Source organism: Bubalus kerabau, chromosome 1 (assembly GCF_029407905.1).
Source record: "Bubalus kerabau isolate K-KA32 ecotype Philippines breed swamp buffalo chromosome 1, PCC_UOA_SB_1v2, whole genome shotgun sequence".
Lineage (NCBI taxonomy): Eukaryota > Metazoa > Chordata > Mammalia > Artiodactyla > Bovidae > Bubalus > Bubalus kerabau.
This window is the reverse complement of record NC_073624.1, coordinates 52,124,557-52,144,670: the sequence shown is the minus strand read 5'-3', so window position 1 is coordinate 52,144,670 and position 20,114 is coordinate 52,124,557. Positions and strand designations below refer to the sequence as shown.

At 45.4% G+C, this 20,114-nt stretch overlaps 1 protein-coding gene across 2 annotated transcripts in view; it reads left to right on the top strand.

The window, feature by feature from the left end:
• The window catches only part of RFX4 (regulatory factor X4), a 151,822-nt gene that overhangs the window by 90,828 nt on the left and 40,880 nt on the right, over nt 1-20,114 (top strand). For both annotated transcript variants that reach the window (XM_055574864.1, XM_055574870.1), the window contains 4 exons: nt 4,107-4,270; nt 10,119-10,219; nt 12,231-12,289; nt 16,715-16,859. In XM_055574864.1, the coding sequence (XP_055430839.1) occupies nt 4,107-4,270; nt 10,119-10,219; nt 12,231-12,289; nt 16,715-16,859 (469 nt within the window). The remainder of the gene's footprint in view (nt 1-4,106; nt 4,271-10,118; nt 10,220-12,230; nt 12,290-16,714; nt 16,860-20,114) is intronic.

Sequence of the window (20,114 nt, the reverse complement as noted above, 5' to 3'; positions counted from 1 at the left end):
TTAAATAATCATTTTCAATCATTTACCTGTGATTCTTTCACCATTTTTGCTTGCAAGGAGTAAGGAGAACTTTTCCTGTCTAATTATGTTTCCATTTGTTAAATGCCTTCATGATGCCTGGCATTTTACAAATAATCTTATTTCATCCTACTAATAGGTAAACATCATCTCCATTTTGCTAAAGCTGATAACTCTCTTTTTTACATAATTATTTAGTCCCGAGCTCCAGATTCAACTGACTTGCCATCTAACATAACATGGCCTAATCAGAGCTCTGACTTTCCACCCTAAATCTGTTTTTCCCCGAGTCTTAGATAGCCACTACCACACATCCAACTGCTCAAGGCACAAACCTCAATTCTTCACATCTAGTCTATCAGAATGTCCTGTTGGCTCCACTTCCTGATAAGAACACCGTGTCTGTTCATTCCACACCTAACTTGCAAGTATCAGCTCTTGAGCTTTGCAGTGTTTTCGCTCCTCCTGAGGAGCCAGCCCGTCAGACACTGTTGTTGTTGTTCAATTGCCCAGTCGTGTCTGGCAGACATTGCTGCTGCTGCTGCTAAGTCGCTTCAGTCGTGTCCGACTCTGTGCGACCCCAGAGACGGCAGCCCACCAGGCTTCCCCGTCCCTGGGATTCTCCAGGCAAGAACACTGGAGTGGGTTGCCATTTCCTTCTCCAATGCATGAAAGTGAAAAGTGAAAGGGAAGTCACTCAGTCGTGTCCGACTTTTAGCGACCCCATGGACTGCAGCCTTCCAGGCTCCTCCATCCATGGGATTTTCCAGGCAAGAGTACTGGAGTGGGGTGCCATTGCCTTCTCCACCAGCAGACATTAAAGGCTCTTAAATGCAGAGTAGGAAGAGAGGTTGAAACTGGGTAACACGGCATCTACAAATGCTGCTCCAGCGACAGAACTGACGGCGGCTCTCAGTGCCAGTTGGACAGACTTGAAAAAGACAGATGGCTGCTCGTGCGAGTGATCTTCTACAGATTTGTTTTACTGTACACAGTCGCTGATGCTTTCCAGAATTTCTGCTGGAAACTGACTCATAAAAAGAGAGTAGGGCTACATGCAAGGAGAACTTAGAAAGACAAATGAATTCAGAATCTACCAAATATTAGGAATCAACTGGGCAGTGCTTCTTATTCCGAGTTGGAAGGTCAGGCAGGGAAGTCCAGGACCTGGCCAGAGGCCAATGTCCTGGGATGAGATGGGATCTGGGGACAGCAGAGGGTTGTCTGGAGGGCGAGTACCTTGTCTAAGAGATGTGGCTATCTCCAGGCCCAAGTCAGCTAATAGCCATCCGTTATCCCAATGAAAACAAGAGCCTTGATAGGTGAGCAGAGCCACCATGGGGATCCTGGCTGGGTGATGCTCAGAAACTTAGGCGAGGCTATCTCAAGTGTTTATGGCAGTACAGGGATTTCTTGGGGCTTCCCAGGTAGCACTAGTGGTAAAGAACCCACCTGCCAATGAAGGAGACATAAGAGATGCAGGTTTGATCTCTGGGTTGGGAAGACCCCCTGGAGGAGGGCATGGCAACCCACTCCAGTATTCTTACCTGGAAAATCCCATGGACAGAGGAGCCTGGCAGGCTATAGTCCGTAGGGTCACAAAGAGTCAGACATGACTGAAGTGACTTAGCACATATGCATGCACTGATTTCTTATGCCTGGAAGTGGTAGTGCCTCCATAATATAGTAATAGTAATAAAATTTAACCTTTATTAGGCATTTACTATGTGCCAAGCACTATAATAAGTACTTTTATAGGAATCTTTACCAAAATCTAGTTAATACTATTTTAATTCCCATTTCACTGATAAAGAAACTGAGGCATAGAGATATTACCCCTCTAGTTGGTACTTAAAGTGGGGACTTAAAGGCAGTCTTCACTCATCTGATTTTAATTTTCAATCTGGTTGAAAACTTTGCCATATTTTCACTGTCATGGAATTAACAGAACTGTGACTTGAGTTTTACAATGTACAAACCTGACCTCATTCACCTTGATCATGTTTTTGGCAATTAACCATTTTCCCTCTAGGAAGTTAGGGGGCATGCTTTTCTCTCCATTCCTCATCCATCAAGCCTCCCATCCAGTATTTGCACTGAGAAGTCCAGCCAGGCCATGGGCATCAGGATAGTCTGTCCACCTGAGGCTGAGTTGATGTCACCAGGCTGGGGTCAGAGGTAACCTGTAAAGAGGAAAGCAAGACCCCACTCCTAATAAGGCCTTGAAGGACATCTGCAGGTTCCCAGGGTGGGGCCAGAAAGCTGGGAGGCAGGCGACAGTCCAAGGAGAGCCATAGGAGAGCCATAGGTCTCAGGAATGGGATAGAAGTCCAGTTACCAAGAGAAAAGCAAAGTAGCCATGAGATTGATTTATGGAAAGATAGGCAGACTTGCACTCTATCCATCCATTCCCTGACTTGCTGTTTGGCTTTGGACAAATAAGTTAATCTCTACAAAATGGGAGCAGCAATCTTCAGCTGTAGTATCAACTGAGAGAAACTGTGCTAAGTTTCTAACATATAGTAGCCTTCAATAAATACATAATGCTGACACCAATAATTACACCACCTCCAAAGTGTTAGCTTCAAGTACTGAATTATTTCCTGCTTTGGATCAAGATTGACTTATGGAACCAGAGATATAGGCAGTGCTTTGCATGGGGTTCAGGAGTGCCCATCTGTGGAGGAAAGAATGATCCCTGGTCTAGGAACCAAGTCGAGCTTATAAGAATTTGCACCAATTCAGTTATTTCTTCCCTAACCTTAAGATGAGTCATGCCTCAGTGTTCGTTGTGTCTGACTCTTTGTGACCCTATGGACTGTAGCCCTCCAGGCTTCTTTGTCCATGGAATTCTCTAGGCAGGAACATGAAATGGTGTGCTGTGCTTAGTTGCTCAGTTGTGTCTGTCTCTTTGCGACCTCGTGGACTGCAGCCCACCAGGCTCCTCTGTTCATGGAGCTTCATCAGGCAAGAATACTGTAATGGATTGCCATACCTTCCACCAGGGGATCTTCCCAATCCAGTGATTGAAGCCAGGTCTCTCGCATTGCAGGCAGATTCTTTACCAACTGAATCACCAGGGAAGCCCACAGAGTGGGTAGCCCATCCCTTCTCCAGGAGGCCTTTCCAACCCAGGCATCAAACCTGGGTCTTTACATTGCAGGTGGATTCTTTACTGTCTGAGCCACCAGGGAAGCCTCTTGAAAAAGTTATTATATGCGCTAAGTAAATATCCTCAACTCTGTCCTTTCACTTCCTTTGTCTTGTCCCACCCCTCCACCCCCTTCCCTGCTCTCTCACTGACCTCCAGCTCACACCCTGGAAGATAGAGGTGTAGGGGCCTGCTATCCTGGTATTTACAACAATAATTCCATTTTGAGTGCCTACTAGATTTCTGTTCTGTGCTAGTGGTTAGAGTTGTGGGTTGGGGTGTGGTCATAGCTTACTGTCCAGATACCACCATCTACCATCCCATAATAACACCAGCCAGCCAAGGCTGCACCAAAGGCTCTTTGAGAAAATGATGTAATCTGGATACAAAGGGGCTCTTGCAGTTTATCAATTTTGGGGCACATGTGCATCAGGAGACTTCAGTTTGTGGCACCTACTCTCTTTCCTCCTAGACATATTCCTTTTACCAGCAGCTCATACACTGTTCTCTTCCTCTGCAGAACTCCTTGGGGCCCCCAGGGCACCAACAGGCTCAAAGAGTAGTTCTAGTGCTCCAAGCTTTTTAGAAGCCATGTCCCACTTTCCCTTTCTTAACCTTTTTACGCAGACCCCAGTAAGCATGAAGGGGCTGATGGGGTGACAAGCTACTCCTCTCTCCCAGGGCAGAGCAGACCCCAGGCTGCCAGGCCAGGTGCTCCTCCAGCAGGAGGCATGCGCACAGATGGCCAGGGTCAGGACTTGGGATGGGAGGACCTCCCGAAGCTCAAAATCCGCCCCAGGCTGAGACAGCCTCTGCGTCTGCAGCGGGAGCAGAGAAGAGCACTGTGGACCGGAGTGGCCTTGGCCAAGTCCCCAGGCTCTGCTGGGAAGGCCCTGTGTAACCTCATGGTTCTTCTCCTCTCTGTGGGTCAATACAGGTTCAAAGTTTCCTTCTGCACTTTTGGCAAGGAATGCCGCCCCACATGCTGCCTGTGCTGGGCTCCTCCACGGTGGTGAACATCGTCGGCGTGTGCGACTCTATCCTCTACAAGGCTATCTCCGGAGTGCTGATGCCCACCGTACTGCAGGCGCTACCTGACAGGTGGGCACGCTTTTTCTCCTATCCCCGTGTGTCAGGTCCTCAGCCACTTCTCAGTTATGGAAAATAACTGCATTCTTTGGGGCCCTCCCTTGTAAAGATCATTAATTTTGTTGTTGCTGTTCAGTTGCTGTCATGTCTCACTCTTTGCAACCCCATGGACTTCCGCACACCAGGCTCCCCTGTCCTCCACGATCTCCTGGAGTTTGCTCAAGTTCATGTCCATTGAGTCAGTGATGCTATCTAACCATCTCATCCTCTGCTGCCCCCTTCTCCCTTTGCCGTCAATCTTTCCCAGCATCAGGGTCTTTTCCAATGAGTCAGTTCTTTGCATCAGGTGGCCAAAGTATTGGAGCTTCAGCTTTAGCATCAGACCTTCCAATGAATATTCAGGGTTGATTTCTTTTAGGATTGACTGGTTTGATCTCCTTGCTGTCCACGGGACTCTCAAGAGTCTCCTCCAGCACCACAATTTGAAAGCATAAATTCTTCAGCACTCAGCCTTCTTTATGGTCCAACTCTAAAGTCTGTACATGACTACTGGAAAAATCACAGCTTTGACTGTACAGATCTTTGTTGGTAAAATGATGTCTCTGCTTCTTACTACACAGTCTAGGTTTGTTATAGTTTTTCTTCCAAGGAGCAAGTGTCTTTTAATTTCATGGCTGCAGTCACCATCTGCAGTGATTTTAGAGCCCCCCCCCAAAAAATATCTGTCATTACTTACACTTTTTCCTGTTCTATTTGCCATGAAGTGATGGGACCAGAGGTCATGATCTTAGTTTTCTGAATGTTGAGTTGTAAGCCAGCTTTTCCATTCTCCTCTTTCCCTCTCATCAAGAGGATTTTCAGTTCCTTTTTGCTTTCTGCCATTAGACTGGTATCATCTGCATATCTGAGATTATTGATATTTCTCCTGGCAATCTTGATTCCAGCTTGTGAGTCATCCATTCTGGCATTTAGCATGATGTACTCTGCATAGAAGTTAAATAAGCGGGGTGACAATATACAGCCTTGACATACTCCTTTCCCAATTTTAAACCAGTCCCTTGTTTCATGTCTGATTCTAACTGTTGCTTCTTGATCTGCATACATGTTTCTCAGGAGGCAGATAAGGTGGTCTGGTATTTCCCATCTCTTTAAAAATTTCCCACAGTTTGGATCCACACAGTCGAAGGCTTTAGCATAGTCAATGAGGCAGAATTGGACTTTAAATTTTAAAGTATAAGACATTAAATTTTATTTATATTTTTAAATATTAGTAAAAAAGTTTAATATTTTAAACCATTTGTACCTTTCAAAACTTTCCTGCGGCCCAGTGGTTGGGACTTCACCTTCCAGTACAGTGGATGTGGGAGCTTCCCTGGTCGGGGAGCTAAGACCCTACTTGCCGTGCAGCCTGAAAACAAAAACATAAAACAGAAGCAATATTGTAACAAATTCTATAAATACTTTAAAAAAATGGTCCACGTCAAAAAAAAAATCTTATAAAACAAGATACAAAACATTAAAAAAATTCAAAAAGTATGACATGATACACAGCGAAATGTCTCCATTCTACTCTTCTTCCCCAGACACCCAGGTCCCCTCCTACAGAGCATCAGATATAAACATTTTCTTGGCGGGGGGGGGGAGGGGGGGGGCGCCATTCAGATCTGCTATTAACATGTAACCAATGCATGACATATACTTTGTCTTTTTAAATTTAATTTAATTTTTAATTGGAGGATAATTACTTTACAATATGTTTCTGTCATACCTCAACACGAGTCAGCCACAGGGATACATATCCATGTCCTCTCCCTCTTAAACTTCCCTCCCACCTCCCTCCCCATCCCACCCCTCTAGGTTGTCACAGAGCACCAGCTCTGGGTTCCCTGCATCATACAGGGAATTCCCACTGGCTGTCTGTTTTACAGTTGGTAAGGTATTTGTTCCAATACTACTCTCTCAAGTCTTCCCACCCTCTCCCTCCCCCACTGTGAACAGTCTGTTCTTTATGTCTGTGTCTCCTTTGCTGACCTGTGAATAAGTTCATCTGTACCGTCTTTCTAGATTCCATATATGTGCATTCATATACAGTATTTGTTTTTCTCTTTCTGACTGACTTCACTCTGTATGGGCTTCCCTTGTGGTTCAACTGGTAAAGAATCCACCTGCAACGTGGGAGACCTCAGTTCGATCCCTGGGTTGGGAAGATCCCTGGAGAAGTGAAAAGCTACCCACTCCAGTACTCTTGCCTGGAGAATTCCATGGATAGTCCATGGGGTTGCAAAAAGTCAGACATGACTGAGCAACTTTCACTCACTTCACTCTGTATAATAGGCTCTAGTGACACCCTATATATGCTGTTTTGTACCTTGTTTCTAAAAGAAGCAAGTCTTGAAGACTGTGTTGGACAGCTTCTGTGCCCCTGCAGAGGAAGGCTCCACTGTGTTCTGTGCCACCTTCTGCCCTGTGAGGTGCAGCGGGGGAGGGTGCAGCCCCCTTATGGGGCTCCATTTCCCTTTGGCTTCCAGCTCAGATCAGCCAGTGTGAGGGTTGGGCGTCAGCAGGGAGGTCAGAAGGAGGGAGAAGAGTGAAGTCAGGAGACTGCCTCTCTGCCTCCCTCCCTGTGAGGTCACCTCTGGCTGGCCACGTCCTCCTTGGGGCTCTGCACCCGTTCAGGCAGCCTCTCTCTCTCTCCCTCCACGCTGTCCTTTGGGTGTGAGGTGGGTGACAGCCTGCTGGCCCTAAACCCGGGTTGCTGCAGTCACCCTTACGGGTTCACCATGCCTATCCATGCCTTTATGACTTGTCCCTTATAAATAAACTCCACTATTTTGAGTGGCATCTGTTTCCTGTTGGGACTGTTACAGAGAGCATTCTACATCCGCCTATAATGAGGTTTGTTTTTTTCTTCTTTTTTAACACCTGCATATTATGCCTTTGTGTTGAGTTTAACTCATTGTTATGATGTTTCCAGTCTTGTCCCACCACTATACAGCGCTGTGATGAATAATGTTCTTAGTACATTCTTTTATACGTTGCAGTTTGTTAGTTTCCTAGGGCTGCAGCAACAAAAAGTACAGCAAACTGGGTGGTCTGAAAAAAAAAACCAAATATATTGCCTCACAGTTCTGGAGGCTGAAAATCTGACATCAGGGGGCTGTCAGGGTTGGTTCCTTGGGCTTCCCAGGTGGTGCTAGTGGTAAAGAATCCACCTGACAATGCAGGAGACGTAAGAGACACAGGTTTGATCCCTGGGTCAGGAAGATTCCCTGGAGGAGGGCATGGGTACCCGCTGCAGTATTCTTGCCTAGAAAGTCCCATGGACAGAGGAGCCTGGCGGGCTACAATCCATGGGGTCGCAGAGTTGGACACGACTGGAGCAACTTGGTGTACATGCATGCACAGGGTTGGTTCCTTTCAGAGACCGAGAGAAGATGTGTTCCACACCTCTCTCCCAGCTTCTGATGGCTACCATCAGTCCTGGGCATTCCTCGGTTTGTAGTTGCACCACTTGCCTCTGCCTCCATCTTCACACTGACACCCGCTCTGTGTCTCCCTGTCTCTTGTAAAGACACTTGTCATTGGATTTAGGGCCCACCCAGTTAATCCAAGGTTTCATCCCAAGATCCTTAATTTAATCACATCTCTAAAAACCCTTTTATCAAATAAGGTCAACTTAACGGGTTCCAGTGGACTTATTTTGGGGGAAACAACCCTTCATCTTACTGCATAGAGTATACATGCAGGATCAATTCCTAAAGGGCTCAATTCCTAGTTCAAAACCTATGTGACTTAAACTTTTCTCAGTGAAGTTTTAATTTGCATTTATCTTATTATGAATGGCCTTGAACATCCCTTCATGTCTTTAAGAGTGATTTTTATTTCTTTCCTGTGAACTCTCTGCTCTTAATCTTTGACTGTTTTTCTATTTGGTAGTTGATGTTTTTCTCATTGATTTTTAAGAGCATTTTATTTTTTAGGGCTATTAACCATTTATCTGTAATAAGAGTTGCAAATATTTTCTCATTTTGTTCTTTTATTTTTGCCATACAGAAAATGTATTTGCATAGTTTAATTTATCAGCCCTTGTTTTTATGGCTTCTGGATTTTGTATCATTGTTTTAGACCTCTTCCCCACTCCAATTACAATACAATTTTCCCATGGCTTATCCCACAAAACTTATGGTTTAATTTTGTACCTTTGAACTTTTATTCAATTTATAATTCATCCTTGTGTAAGATGTAAAGTTGACTCATTGGAAAAAACTCTGATGCTGGGAGGGATTGGGGGCAGGAGGAGAAGGGGATGACAGAGGATGAGATGGCTGGATGGCATCACTGACTCGATGGACATGCGTTTGAGTGAACTCCGGGAGTTGGTGATGGACAGGGAGGCCTGGCATGCTGTGATTCATGGGGTCCAAAGAGTTGGACATGACTGAGCAACTGAACTGAACTGAAGATGTAAAGTGTGCCTTTTTCCCCCAGCAGTTCTTCTTATCCCAATACATATGTTATTCTATCTTTTCTTCACAGATTTAATGTGCCTCCTATTTTATGTAGTAAATGTTATACATATTGGTACTATTTCTAGCTTTCCTAGTCTATACCATTTATATTGCTGTATATTCATGTTCTGTGTTTCCCAGGTGGCGCTAGTGGTAAAGAACCCAGATGCCAATACAGGAGACAAAAGAGACGTGGGTTCAATTTCTGAGTTGAGAAGATTTCCCCTAGAGGAGGGTATGGCAACCCACTCCAGTATTCTTGCCTGGAGAATCCCATGGACAGAGGATCCTGGCACTCTATAGTCTATGGAGTCACAAAGAGTTGTACACGACTGAAGCGACTTAGTACGCACCCACACATATTCATGTTTCAGGGTCACGCTATCTTTAAGCTCTGTGCTTTTAAATATATTTTATTTTTTAACTTTACAATATTGTATTGGTTTTGCCATATATCGACATGAATCCGCCACAGGTATACACGTGTTATATTTTAATATTTGATAGGCTAGCTCCTCATATTTACTTCCTTTTGTAGAATTTTCCTCTTATTGTCACCACAGTGGCATGGTGGTTTTACGTGTTTGTGTGTGCATGTACGTACATATTGAATATATATACATATTTAAAACTTGTCAGTTAGAAATGCATACTCTGTTTTTAGGGGTGAAATGATACAACATCTTGAATTTGCTTAAAACATTCTAGAAAAGAAAGAGTAGCATGTTATAAATCAAACCGGCAAAGTGTCTTTAATTATTCATGCTGGGTCATGGGTATTTGGAGGTTTAAAGTTTTTCATAGTAAAAGTGTTAAAAGCAAAACTTAACAGAAAGTAGAGTGCCCACTGAAATAGAGAGCACAAGAAAAGAACCAGGTGTGATGGGGAAATAATGAATTCTGTTTGAACGTGTTTAATTTGATGAATCTTTGAGGGCTTTGAAATGGCGGTGTCCCTGGGGCTGCCCGCCCCACCCCTGAGTTGCTGCTTTCAGTGACTCCTAATGGTTGCAGTCAAAACACCATCAGAGATCATAAGACTCTGTAGGGCCCTGCAGGGAGGACTGTGACCTGTACTGTAGGGAACGCGTGAAGCCCTTTGTTGCTGTTGTTGTTTAGTTGCTAAGTTGTGTGTGACTCTTTTGCAGCTCCCATGGACTGTAGCCTGCCTGCCAGGCTCCTCTGCCCATGGAATTTCCCATGCAAGAATGCTGGAGTGGGTTGTCATTTCCTTCTGCAGGAAATCTTCCCTACCCAGGGATCGAACCTGCATCTCCTGCATTGGCTTCTTTAACCGCTGAGCCACCTGGGAAGCCCACGAGGTGCTAACCATGTGTCATTCCTCTTTCTAGCTTGACTCAGGTGATCCGGAAGTTTGCTAAGCAGCTGGATGAGTGGCTAAAAGTGGCTCTCCATGACCTCCCAGAAAATTTGCGAAACATCAAGTTTGAATGTAAGTACTAAGTTTGGAAGCAGAGGGGAAGGGAGGGTAACACTTTAGTACTAGGTATTTTACACAGGTTGTCAATAAAATAACAATAAGAGCTAACAATTTACTGGTACCTACAAAGCACTGAGTACTATGCTTAGCGCTTTCCATGCATTAATTTAGTTAATCCTTACAAAATGTTTATTACAGGTGGCACACCTCTCCTTTACAGAAAATGAAACAGGCTCAGAGACAGAGTCAGCGGCAGAGGCAGGTCTGTCTGTCTGACTCCACGTTTCTGCTGTCACCACCACACTTTTTATTCTAGTTAATCCTCACTCACTCACTGATGTAGAAAACAATATCCCTCTTCTGCTGATGAGGCTCAGAGAAGCAAAGACAGTTCCCCAAAGCTACACAGTCACATAGCTGGTAATTAGGGGCCAGAAGTTGAACTCACATCTTTCTGACCCTAAAACTGAGATTTCCCCGAAGCTCCTGCCCACAAAATGGGGCTAACAGAAGATGAAAAACAGCTTCAGGGGTCCACATATTTAATTCTCTGCCTAAGGGGAAAGCAAAATTAATATTTCTCACAGGGTATTGGGACTATAGATCTTTTCTCTGACAAGAGTCACCACTCAGTCCCCTAGTAATCATTTTGCCTGAGAAAACTGGGCCTGTTTCTCTGGCTCAGTGTGTCCATACTTGTGGGAAGTCTCACGTGCCATTAAGTAAAGATGAAATGATTTTAAGCAAAACAGAGTTTTGAGGTATATGTTTCTTAGAGCTCCATTTGAATACAGCTTGCCATTCTTGCCCGAAATAAGTGCCAGCAAGAAAAATGAAGGAGATCAAATTACCCTCTCTCCACAGGCAAAGGGGGCCCTTTCAGACTCCCTTTGAGGCCGCCTGCCGTGCCCATCACCTATTGATAAAGCCCGCTTTATTTCACGGCTCTCAGTTCTTTTCTTTTCACGAGCACTAAATTCCACATCACAAAGTTAAAGAAAAAGTAATTAAGGAGAAGGATTAACGATTGATCGCCCTGGAAAATTAGAAGTTCATCTGTCCCCCCACCCCACCCACCTACCCCTCATTCCTCCACCCCACGCCCTATTTTTCCAACCAAGCTGGCTCTGAGCACAAATTGGAATAATCCCAGGGAAACTTCTGATTGTTTCTTGACCAGTTCAGAAATTAATGAGAAGAATGCCCCGTGCCCATTTTAATTACGCTGGCAAAACAAACCTGTTGAAAGTCTGAAGCCAGGAGGTTTGTTGCACCTGCCACCTGTGGGTGCCTGGAGGCACCCGCTCTCCCCAGGGGGCCTGGGGGTACACTTGGAGAACTTACAAGGAGTAGAGACTTACACCTCTCCAAAGGACTCTGTAAGGACGAAGATCTCGGACTGGCATGTGGCTTGTCTGCTTCAAAATCTACAGATATAAGATCACCCCACTTCAAAGCATCAGCCTGTTATGTTAGCAGAGGACCCAGTCATCAAAACACACCAATAGGGCATGGAGATCGTTGGTTGAAAACGACAGATTGTGAATACAAAGCCATATTCAAGGTGCTGCCCAGGGTTCCATCCTAGAAGCAACCCTGCTCAATCAAGTTTTCCTAGTAGATACACTACTTTTTAAAGGGCCTTCTTCAAAGCTTCCACTCGATTCCTGCAATTATTTATGGGGAGAAGAGATTGAACTTGCAATTAGCGAAATGAAAGACAAGTAAATAATTGCTTTTACTCACGGTTGATTGGCGCCACAATTTCTCACACCTGCCAGTGTGGAGTGCAGGCAACTTTGAAATATGTACCCCAAATATCACCATCTTAGGAAATAGTTGTCCAAATGGGAAAACAAAAGAGCAGATGCAGGGTTTCATCAGTGGGTAATAGAAAATAGTGTTGGACCATGCATGAGAAAAAGTTAGGCAAATAAGCTACTTTTGAAAATCACCCCCAGAAAATCCCAGGTCAGACCATAAAGCATGCAAGTATTTCATACTCACTCTTTTCTTCTTGCAGTGTCAAGAAGATTTTCCCAAATCCTGAGACGGCAAACATCACTAAATCACCTTTGCCAGGTAGCTGTCCTGTGTTATACGTTCTAACTACTGCTAAGTCATTGCAACTGAGGGGCAAATCCACGGGAAACTCTGGAGAGGCTCCATCAGGATGTGGCTGTTTAACAGTACACTCTCATGGGGCTTCTCTGGCGGTCCAGTGAGTAAGACTTCACCCCCCAGTGCAGGGGGTCCAGGTTCTATCTCTGGTTTGGGAGCTACGGTCTCACATACCTTGTGATGAAAAAACCAAAACAGAAAACAGAGGCAATATTGCAACATTCAATAGAGACTTTTACAATGGTTCCACATCAAAAAAGTCTTTTAAAAAACACTAGTACACTCTCACTATTATCTTGAATTTCTACAGATAAGGAATTGAAATGTTAGCAAATCACTAAGTGGTTTCAGCTAACATAGAAAATAATTTCTGATGTCATTTGTCCATTAACCCTTCAGATCCTCTAGGTCCACAAGTTTGTGTTTTGCTTGAGTACGTCGGGGTTTCTCAGCCACAGTCGCCTTTTGGGGCTGGGTGATTCTTTACTGTGGGAATTGTTTTGTGTATTGTAGATGTTTAGTAGCATCCCTAGCCTCTATTTACTCAATGCCAGTAAGGCCACCCACCCCCAAGTACCACTGCAATTGTGATAGTCAAGAATGCCTTCACCATTGCCACATGTATGTGCAGAATCACCCCAATTTTGTTTTGCCCCAGATTTCTGTTCTTTTTAGCACAGAAGTGATATGTACTCACAACAACAACAACAAAAGTAATAAAGGTATATATAGTAAAAATTAGAAGATCCCACTATAGTTCTGTAGTTCAAACTGAAGGCATAAATCTTTGCATTTGTGTTCATTTTGCACCTTAAGGAAGCAAATCTAAGTCTGTTAAGGCAGCCCACTAACAGTCATTAAAATACGAATGACCTTAAAGCAGAGGGGACAAACTGGTGGCTACAGGTCAAACCTGGCCCTCAGACGTGTGGGTTATTTTTGTTCAACTGGCATAGGTTCAAAAACATTTTTTCATTTAGTCACTAACAGTGGAAACTGGGAGATGGCAACTAAACACCCACATTTTCTGTAGAAAACTTTTAAAAGCTGCCATCCCAGAACTAATTTCCCCAGGGTAGCAAGCCGCTGGATGGGCTGAGCTTCTTCACCATCACCCCTGCTTTCTCTTACGCTTGGCCCACCTCGCTCATGAGTGTCACCTGTCTGCCTTGTCTGTGTGTTCGGGTCTGTAACCTCTCCCGTACACTGCTGGCTTCAGATTGGTGGTGGTTACTCAAGGTCGAGGTGGTGATGGGGGTCTCTAGTTGGAGTGGCCTGAAGGAAGCAGAAACCAGAAAGTATAAAAGTACCCCCCAACACACACACACACACCCCTCACTGTTCCAGCCCTGCCCCTGGAATAAAATAGCACAAAGGGTGATTTGGAGACCAGAAGGGGACCCTCCACACTCATGCTGTCACAGAGGCCACCCCGGGCCACTGTTCTGGGGTAGGGTAGAGCCTCACAGATGGATGGGACTCAGGAAATAAGATGAATATTAACAAAATAAACACTGCCAGGGTTAGTTTTCAAATCCTACCCCTCTCCATCAAAAGGTTTTAGGATGGACTCGACATAAGCCTGAGGGTTCCATTATTATCACTAAACACGTAACATCTACCCGTAAAGATCAAAAGTTTCTTGTTAAATATTTTCTGCTAAATGTATATTGCATAGATGTGTATCTTTTTAAACAAAAACAATAATAATTTTATAATAACAAAATCAGCAATGTGATAGAAGCAAACATTTCCAGCTGTTAAGGATGGTAAATTCTAGCTCATGGAAAGTCATATTCATCATGGGTATTGGGTCTTGGGAATTGTCATTTTTGTCTTTGTAGCTTACATATTTATTAAATATAAAATATTTTAATGTGTATATAAAGTTAATTGATTTGAGGTATTCTTTAAAAAAGGAAAAAAAGAAGCATTGTCATATTTCTGAGGGTGACTGTCTTCTGGTTCTTTTCCCCAGCTTGGAAGAGACAATCTTAGGGTCATATCAGGGAAATAGATATGGTTTTAGGACATAGACAGAGAAGGCAATGGCACCCCACTCCAGTACTCTTGCCTAGAAAACCCCATGGATGGAGGAGCCTGGTAGGCTGCAGTCCATGGGATCGCTAAGAGTCGGACACGACTGAGCGACTTCACCTTCACTTTTCACTTTCATGCATTGGAGAAGGAAATGGCAACCCACTCCAGTGTTCTTGCCTGGAGAATCCCAGGGACGGGGGAGCCTGGTGGACTGCCGTCTCTGGGGTCACACAGAGTCGGACACGACTGAAGTGACTTAGCAGTAGCAGTTAGGACATAGAACTAGACACTTAGGAAGGGTGGAAAGGCTTGACCTTTTAATGTACCAGGTAGTAAAAGCATCCACTTGCATGCCCACAACAGCCTACATGCTCTTGTGCACACACAGACACACTCTCTCCACTTTCCAGACAGACAGTATGTAAGTTAATCAGCAATTGCTACCTTTCCCATCTTCACTGGACAGCCACCAGACACATTCCTGGACCACCCAAAGGATCAGGATTAGTGAGGGGGATGAGACATCATGTAACATCTCAGCTAATATCCCGGCGAGCTTTCCTAAACATACACAAAGCAAGTCAGACAAAACAACATCTGACCTAATGCCGCCCCCACCAACCACCAGATACTTAAAACCAAGAGCCAAATATTCAGGCCCTTCTGGATACACTAAGCGGGCAACTTGGCATTCATATCTCAGCCATTCATCCCACAAAATCCTTTGAGTGCCTACTGTGTGTACCAGATACTTATGCTTATATGCCAGACACTTGGCCTCAGCAGGAGAAAAAAAAAAACACCAAAATAATGAAAAGTGATAAGTGTTATGAAGGAAAATGAGTGGAAATAGAGGATAACCAGGCATTTTAGATCCTATTCAAATGATGTGGCTAGAGAAGGCCTCTGCATGGGTGCTACACTTCACTTGGAGCATACATGATGGCCAGGAGGCCAGGGCAGGGTGAGAGAAGAACATTCCAGCAGCAGGAGCAGCAGTGCAAAGGCCCCTCAGGTGTTAGTGCCTCCCAACAAAGAGAACCAACCTGCATGACAGAAGGCCCATTTACTGGGCTCTTACTCCCTGAAATGTGCACCTTGCAAACATTACCCCAAGGAATATCCAACAATGGCCCTCCTAAAGAGATGCATACTATTATATCTCTATTTTAGAGGTCAGGAAACTGAAATTAATCTCCTTGCCTGCCTCTGATCAATCAGATGGTCAGCAGCAAGGTCAGGATTTGAACTCAGTATGTTTGAATCCAGAATCTGAAATTTCCATATTCAGTTGTTCTCATTATCATTAGAAATCAACCCAACTCAGCTTTCATGTATTCATATATTCTGGCTGCCTGTGTCTTTTAAAGCGTTCTACATTGATATGAGGAAGATTTTACCTGTACTCGGACAGTCTACGTGTAAAAGGAGCTGTCAGTATTTACATCTGATTGGAAATTGACAAGCATTATGAGACTTAAAAGGTCCACATGTCTTTGAAATCTTGTTTCATTAAAGACATTTTTGAAAACATGCAAGGAAAGGAAATGATTCTGGAAATGTTTTTCTTTGCTTTTATCAGTATTGTTCCAACTTGCTAGTTCCAACTATTGTTCCGAGTATTGTTCCAGCTCTCAAATTTAAATTCTACTATGAGGATTGCTGGGGAACCCACAGATTAAACACACACACACACACACTCATATTCACACTTACATTAACAAACCACTGAGCTTTAAGGTATAGTTTTCCTTTTCTTCTATCTCAATTATTCATCTTTGTTTTAGTCATTATAGTCACATAAAAACTGAAAAACAAAAACGTAGACCATAAACTGCTTCAGAATGTATTTAGATGAAAAATACACCTTGCAACATTTCTGAGGTTGAAATCTATCATAGTCCCAAGGGTAGTGGGACCTTTCCAAAATCTGAGCCTGTCAATTCTCAGGTGCTAGAGACATGGGTTGTTAAACACAGAGCTCTCACCCAACAAGCTCCCATCAGGAGGCTGACAGATCTCTGGGTCTCATCCCACTGTTCCACCAGGTCAAGACCAAAGCCGGGGTGGGAGGGTGGGGGGGAGGAGGGGTGGGGAATAGCAGGTTTGTTCTGACCTAGGCCACCGGGGGGTAGTTTCTTATAAACAGAGACATGAGGAGAGAGCCACAGAAGACGGTATACAGATCTTCCAAGTTACAGACTCATCTTCTGAGTTTTCTTGAATTTCAAAGCACTTAGTGAAGCCCCATGAGTAGATTCATTAAAAAGAATTGAAAGGAAATAAGGGAAAGGGTTTGAACCTAACAACCCATGAGCTAATGAGTTGATTGGATTGGATTTCCAGGCATCTCGAACAGTGATCCACAGTGCAGACATCACGTTCCAAATGCTGGAAGACTGGAGGAATGTGGACCTCAACAGCATTACCAAGCAAACCCTTTACACCATGGAGGACACTCGTGATGAGCACCGGAAGCTCATCATCCAGTGTAAGATGCTCCACCAGGGCGTGTGTCTTTTTATTTGTTTAAAAAGAAAGAGTATGTTGGTAAACAAAGTGGCACTCCCACCCAGTCCTTCTCCCTGGGATCCCATCCCTCCCCTCCTGTTGTTCCTGTTAAAGGGGTTGGCCCAGGTGGAGGAGCCGGTTGATTTACAAGGACATGGGTCCACATTGCTGGGGAAAATGGGTTCTGGGATATCGGGCAGGACATAACATCAGGCAGAAGGCCCCACACAGGACCCTCGGTGCCAGCTGCCATTCCCTGGGTGGCATCAACAAATGAGGAGCAAAGCTTGGCACCTCTCTTGGCGTACGTCAGCCTGGAGGCAACTGGATGTGCTGCCTGCTTTTCCATGGAGAGTCACGGGAGTCAGCCCACATATTGGCAGGTGAACCTGTCAATCACAGTAGATATCTGAGAAGGAAGTGGATGGTGACTTACTACTGTGAACTTGTGGCCCCTGTGGGCAAAGACTGGGAGACTATTGCTCCAGATATTATCCTGATATGGTCAGGTTGCTATTCTCGGCAGCAGAGGACATGGGAGGACTACAGAACACCACCATCCTTAACATATCTGTGCTTTTCCTCAACACCCCACCACAGCCTCTGCCTGGGGAATCCCCTAGACCAGAGTCTGTTGACTTCTTCCTTCCTTCGTTCAGCTGGCCCTTCTCACACCTCGGGGCTTAGGGGGCTGGGGGAAGCGAGCATGAGGACAGAGGGTGAGTCCGCGTTAGCTCTCAGGCAGCTTGGTGCTGAGGTCATCCTGGGGGAAGGGGATATGGCAGATGCTGCAGCTTCTGAGAGGAGGAAGACCCAAGATCCTCATAGTAACATCATTCGGGAAGCTGCAGAGTGAGGTTCCTCTGAGAAGAGGTGCCAGCTCTCCTGAGAGCCCCCAGCCCCTTTGGTTTCCACTATACCCCCTCAACACTGTTGTCTTGCAGGAAGACTTTCTGCCTCCAACCTAAGTAGGTCATGTTTATAAACAGAGTTCTCAAAGGTGCTCCTATTAGAGACCTCTTTTTGAAAGCAAATGGAGCAGCTGAAACATTGGGCCACGTCCCTCAAGTTTCTTTCCTGGTGACCTCGGAGCTCCTCTCAGGCTCATATTTCTTCCTCTGCAACAGCCTCCAGCCTGCTTTCCCCTGTTGAGAATGTCACTAAAATCATAATTCAGCTGATAGACTGCCTAGTTTATGCCAGGTCCTGAGGGAAGATTCGCTTATCACCCCCATATTACAGATGAGCAAACTGAGCCTCCCTGAGCCAGTGAACCTTGCCCAAGGTAGCAGAGCTGAACCTGGAACCCAGGTCTAGTCTCCGTGTCCCTACCATGCACTAGTGCATGCCAGAGCAGACAAAAATAGTGAGATGTGGGCAAGCTTCAGATGTTCTAGGACCATTCCAAGTTTTTACAGTCATGTTCCCTGTCCTGTTTTTCCTTCTTGAAGGCAATGGAGAGCATGACTGTGAGCACCCTAACAGTGCTAACTGTACCCAGATGGTTGTGCCCCCAGGGCCTCACACAGGGCCAGGTGTGGAGGAGGGGCCCAGCAAAGTTTGTGGAGGACCAAACAGAGGGGTGAAAGCCCAGAGTGATCCAGCTTCCTGGTTCTGCTCACCATTCCTAGCAGCACTGGACTCAGCTCTCTTCTCTCTCCAGCTTTCATGGGGGAAGAAACTGTGACCCACACTCATAAAGAAACACACAATCACCACTGCTTGTTTTGGGGCCAGGCGCTGAGCCTCTGCTGGAGCAGCATGCAGGTCACTACTGCCTCTCCTGGAAAGAACCTGTTGGGCCTTTCTCTTCTTGTTTTCTTCCCTGGAGGAGGGCACAGCAACCCACTCCAGGATTCTTGCCTGGAGAATCCCATGGACAAAGGAGCCTGGCAGGCTACAGTTCGTAGGGTCGCACAGAGTCAGACATGACTGAAGTGACTTAGTGCGTGTCCATGCCTCTTGTTTTCTTAGGCTAGGGGCAGAATGTTGCCCTTTGGATCTTTGTATTCTTCTGGAGGAAGGGTGGAGAAGGCAATGGCAACCCACTCCAGTACTCTTGCCTGGAAAACCCCATGGATGGAGGAGCCTGGTAGGCTGCAGTCCATGGGGTCACTAGGAGTTGGGCACGACTGAGCGACTTCCCTTTCACTTTTCACTTTCATGCATTGGAGAAGGAAATGGCAACCCACTCCAGTGTTCTTGCCTGGAGAATCCCAGGGACGGGGGAGCCTGGTGGGCTGCCGTTTCTGGGGTCGCACAGAGTCGGACACGACTGAAGCGACTTAGCAGCAGCAGCAGCAGAGGAAGGGAGTCGTAATGAAATTTAGGTCAAGCCACCTGGTACTTACTAAATGCCTGTCCTGGGTCGAACACTGGGCTAGATGCTAAGCAGAGAGCAATGAATAAGATAGACACTGCCCTTCCCACATGGAGCTTAGAGCTAATGGCAAATCAGAAGTCAAAGAAGTAATTTCCAAATGGTTGCTTGTGTGCATGCTAAATCACTTCAGTTATGTCTGACTCTTTGCAACCCAATGGACTGTAGCCCACTAGGCTCCTCTGTCCACGGGATTCTCCAGGCAAGAATACTTGAGTGGGTTCCATGTTCTCCTCCAGAGGATCTTCCCAACCCAGGGGTTGAATCCATGTCTTTTATGTCTCCTGCATTGGCAGGCAGATTCTTTACCATTAGTGCTACCTGGGAAGCCCTTCCAAATGAATGAGTTTTACCAAAGGGAACATACTAAGTGATGCAGTGGCAGGATGCGGGAGATGGAGGAAGCCTGAAGGCAGATGGCCTGGCACATGGGTGTCACCCTTGCTCCTTCCAAACAGCTGGAAAATCAGTCCCTGAACACAGTGAGCTCGACCAAGGGCCAGTCTGAGAAGGACCAGGGGCAACTGTGTACTGCACTCTTCTTCCCTTACAACCAATTGACAAGTCTTCAGATTCTTGCTTGAGGGGGTTACCATGATGTCCATGATGTAGATGCGGGCAGGGGATGCTCATTTACCTTCAATTAAAAAGTGCACATAAGGATTTGAGCATGCTGATTAGAAGGAGTGTTAAGTGGTGCTGCGATGAGAACATGGGGTTGGGATGCCTGACAGACGTTAAATCAAACGTTGGCTCTGATGGACTCTGGCTACCAGATCTGTAAAATGGGGATAATGCAAAGAGATTAAATGGGACAATGTGTGCCTTGCTCTTGGTACATAGTGTAGAGCTGGT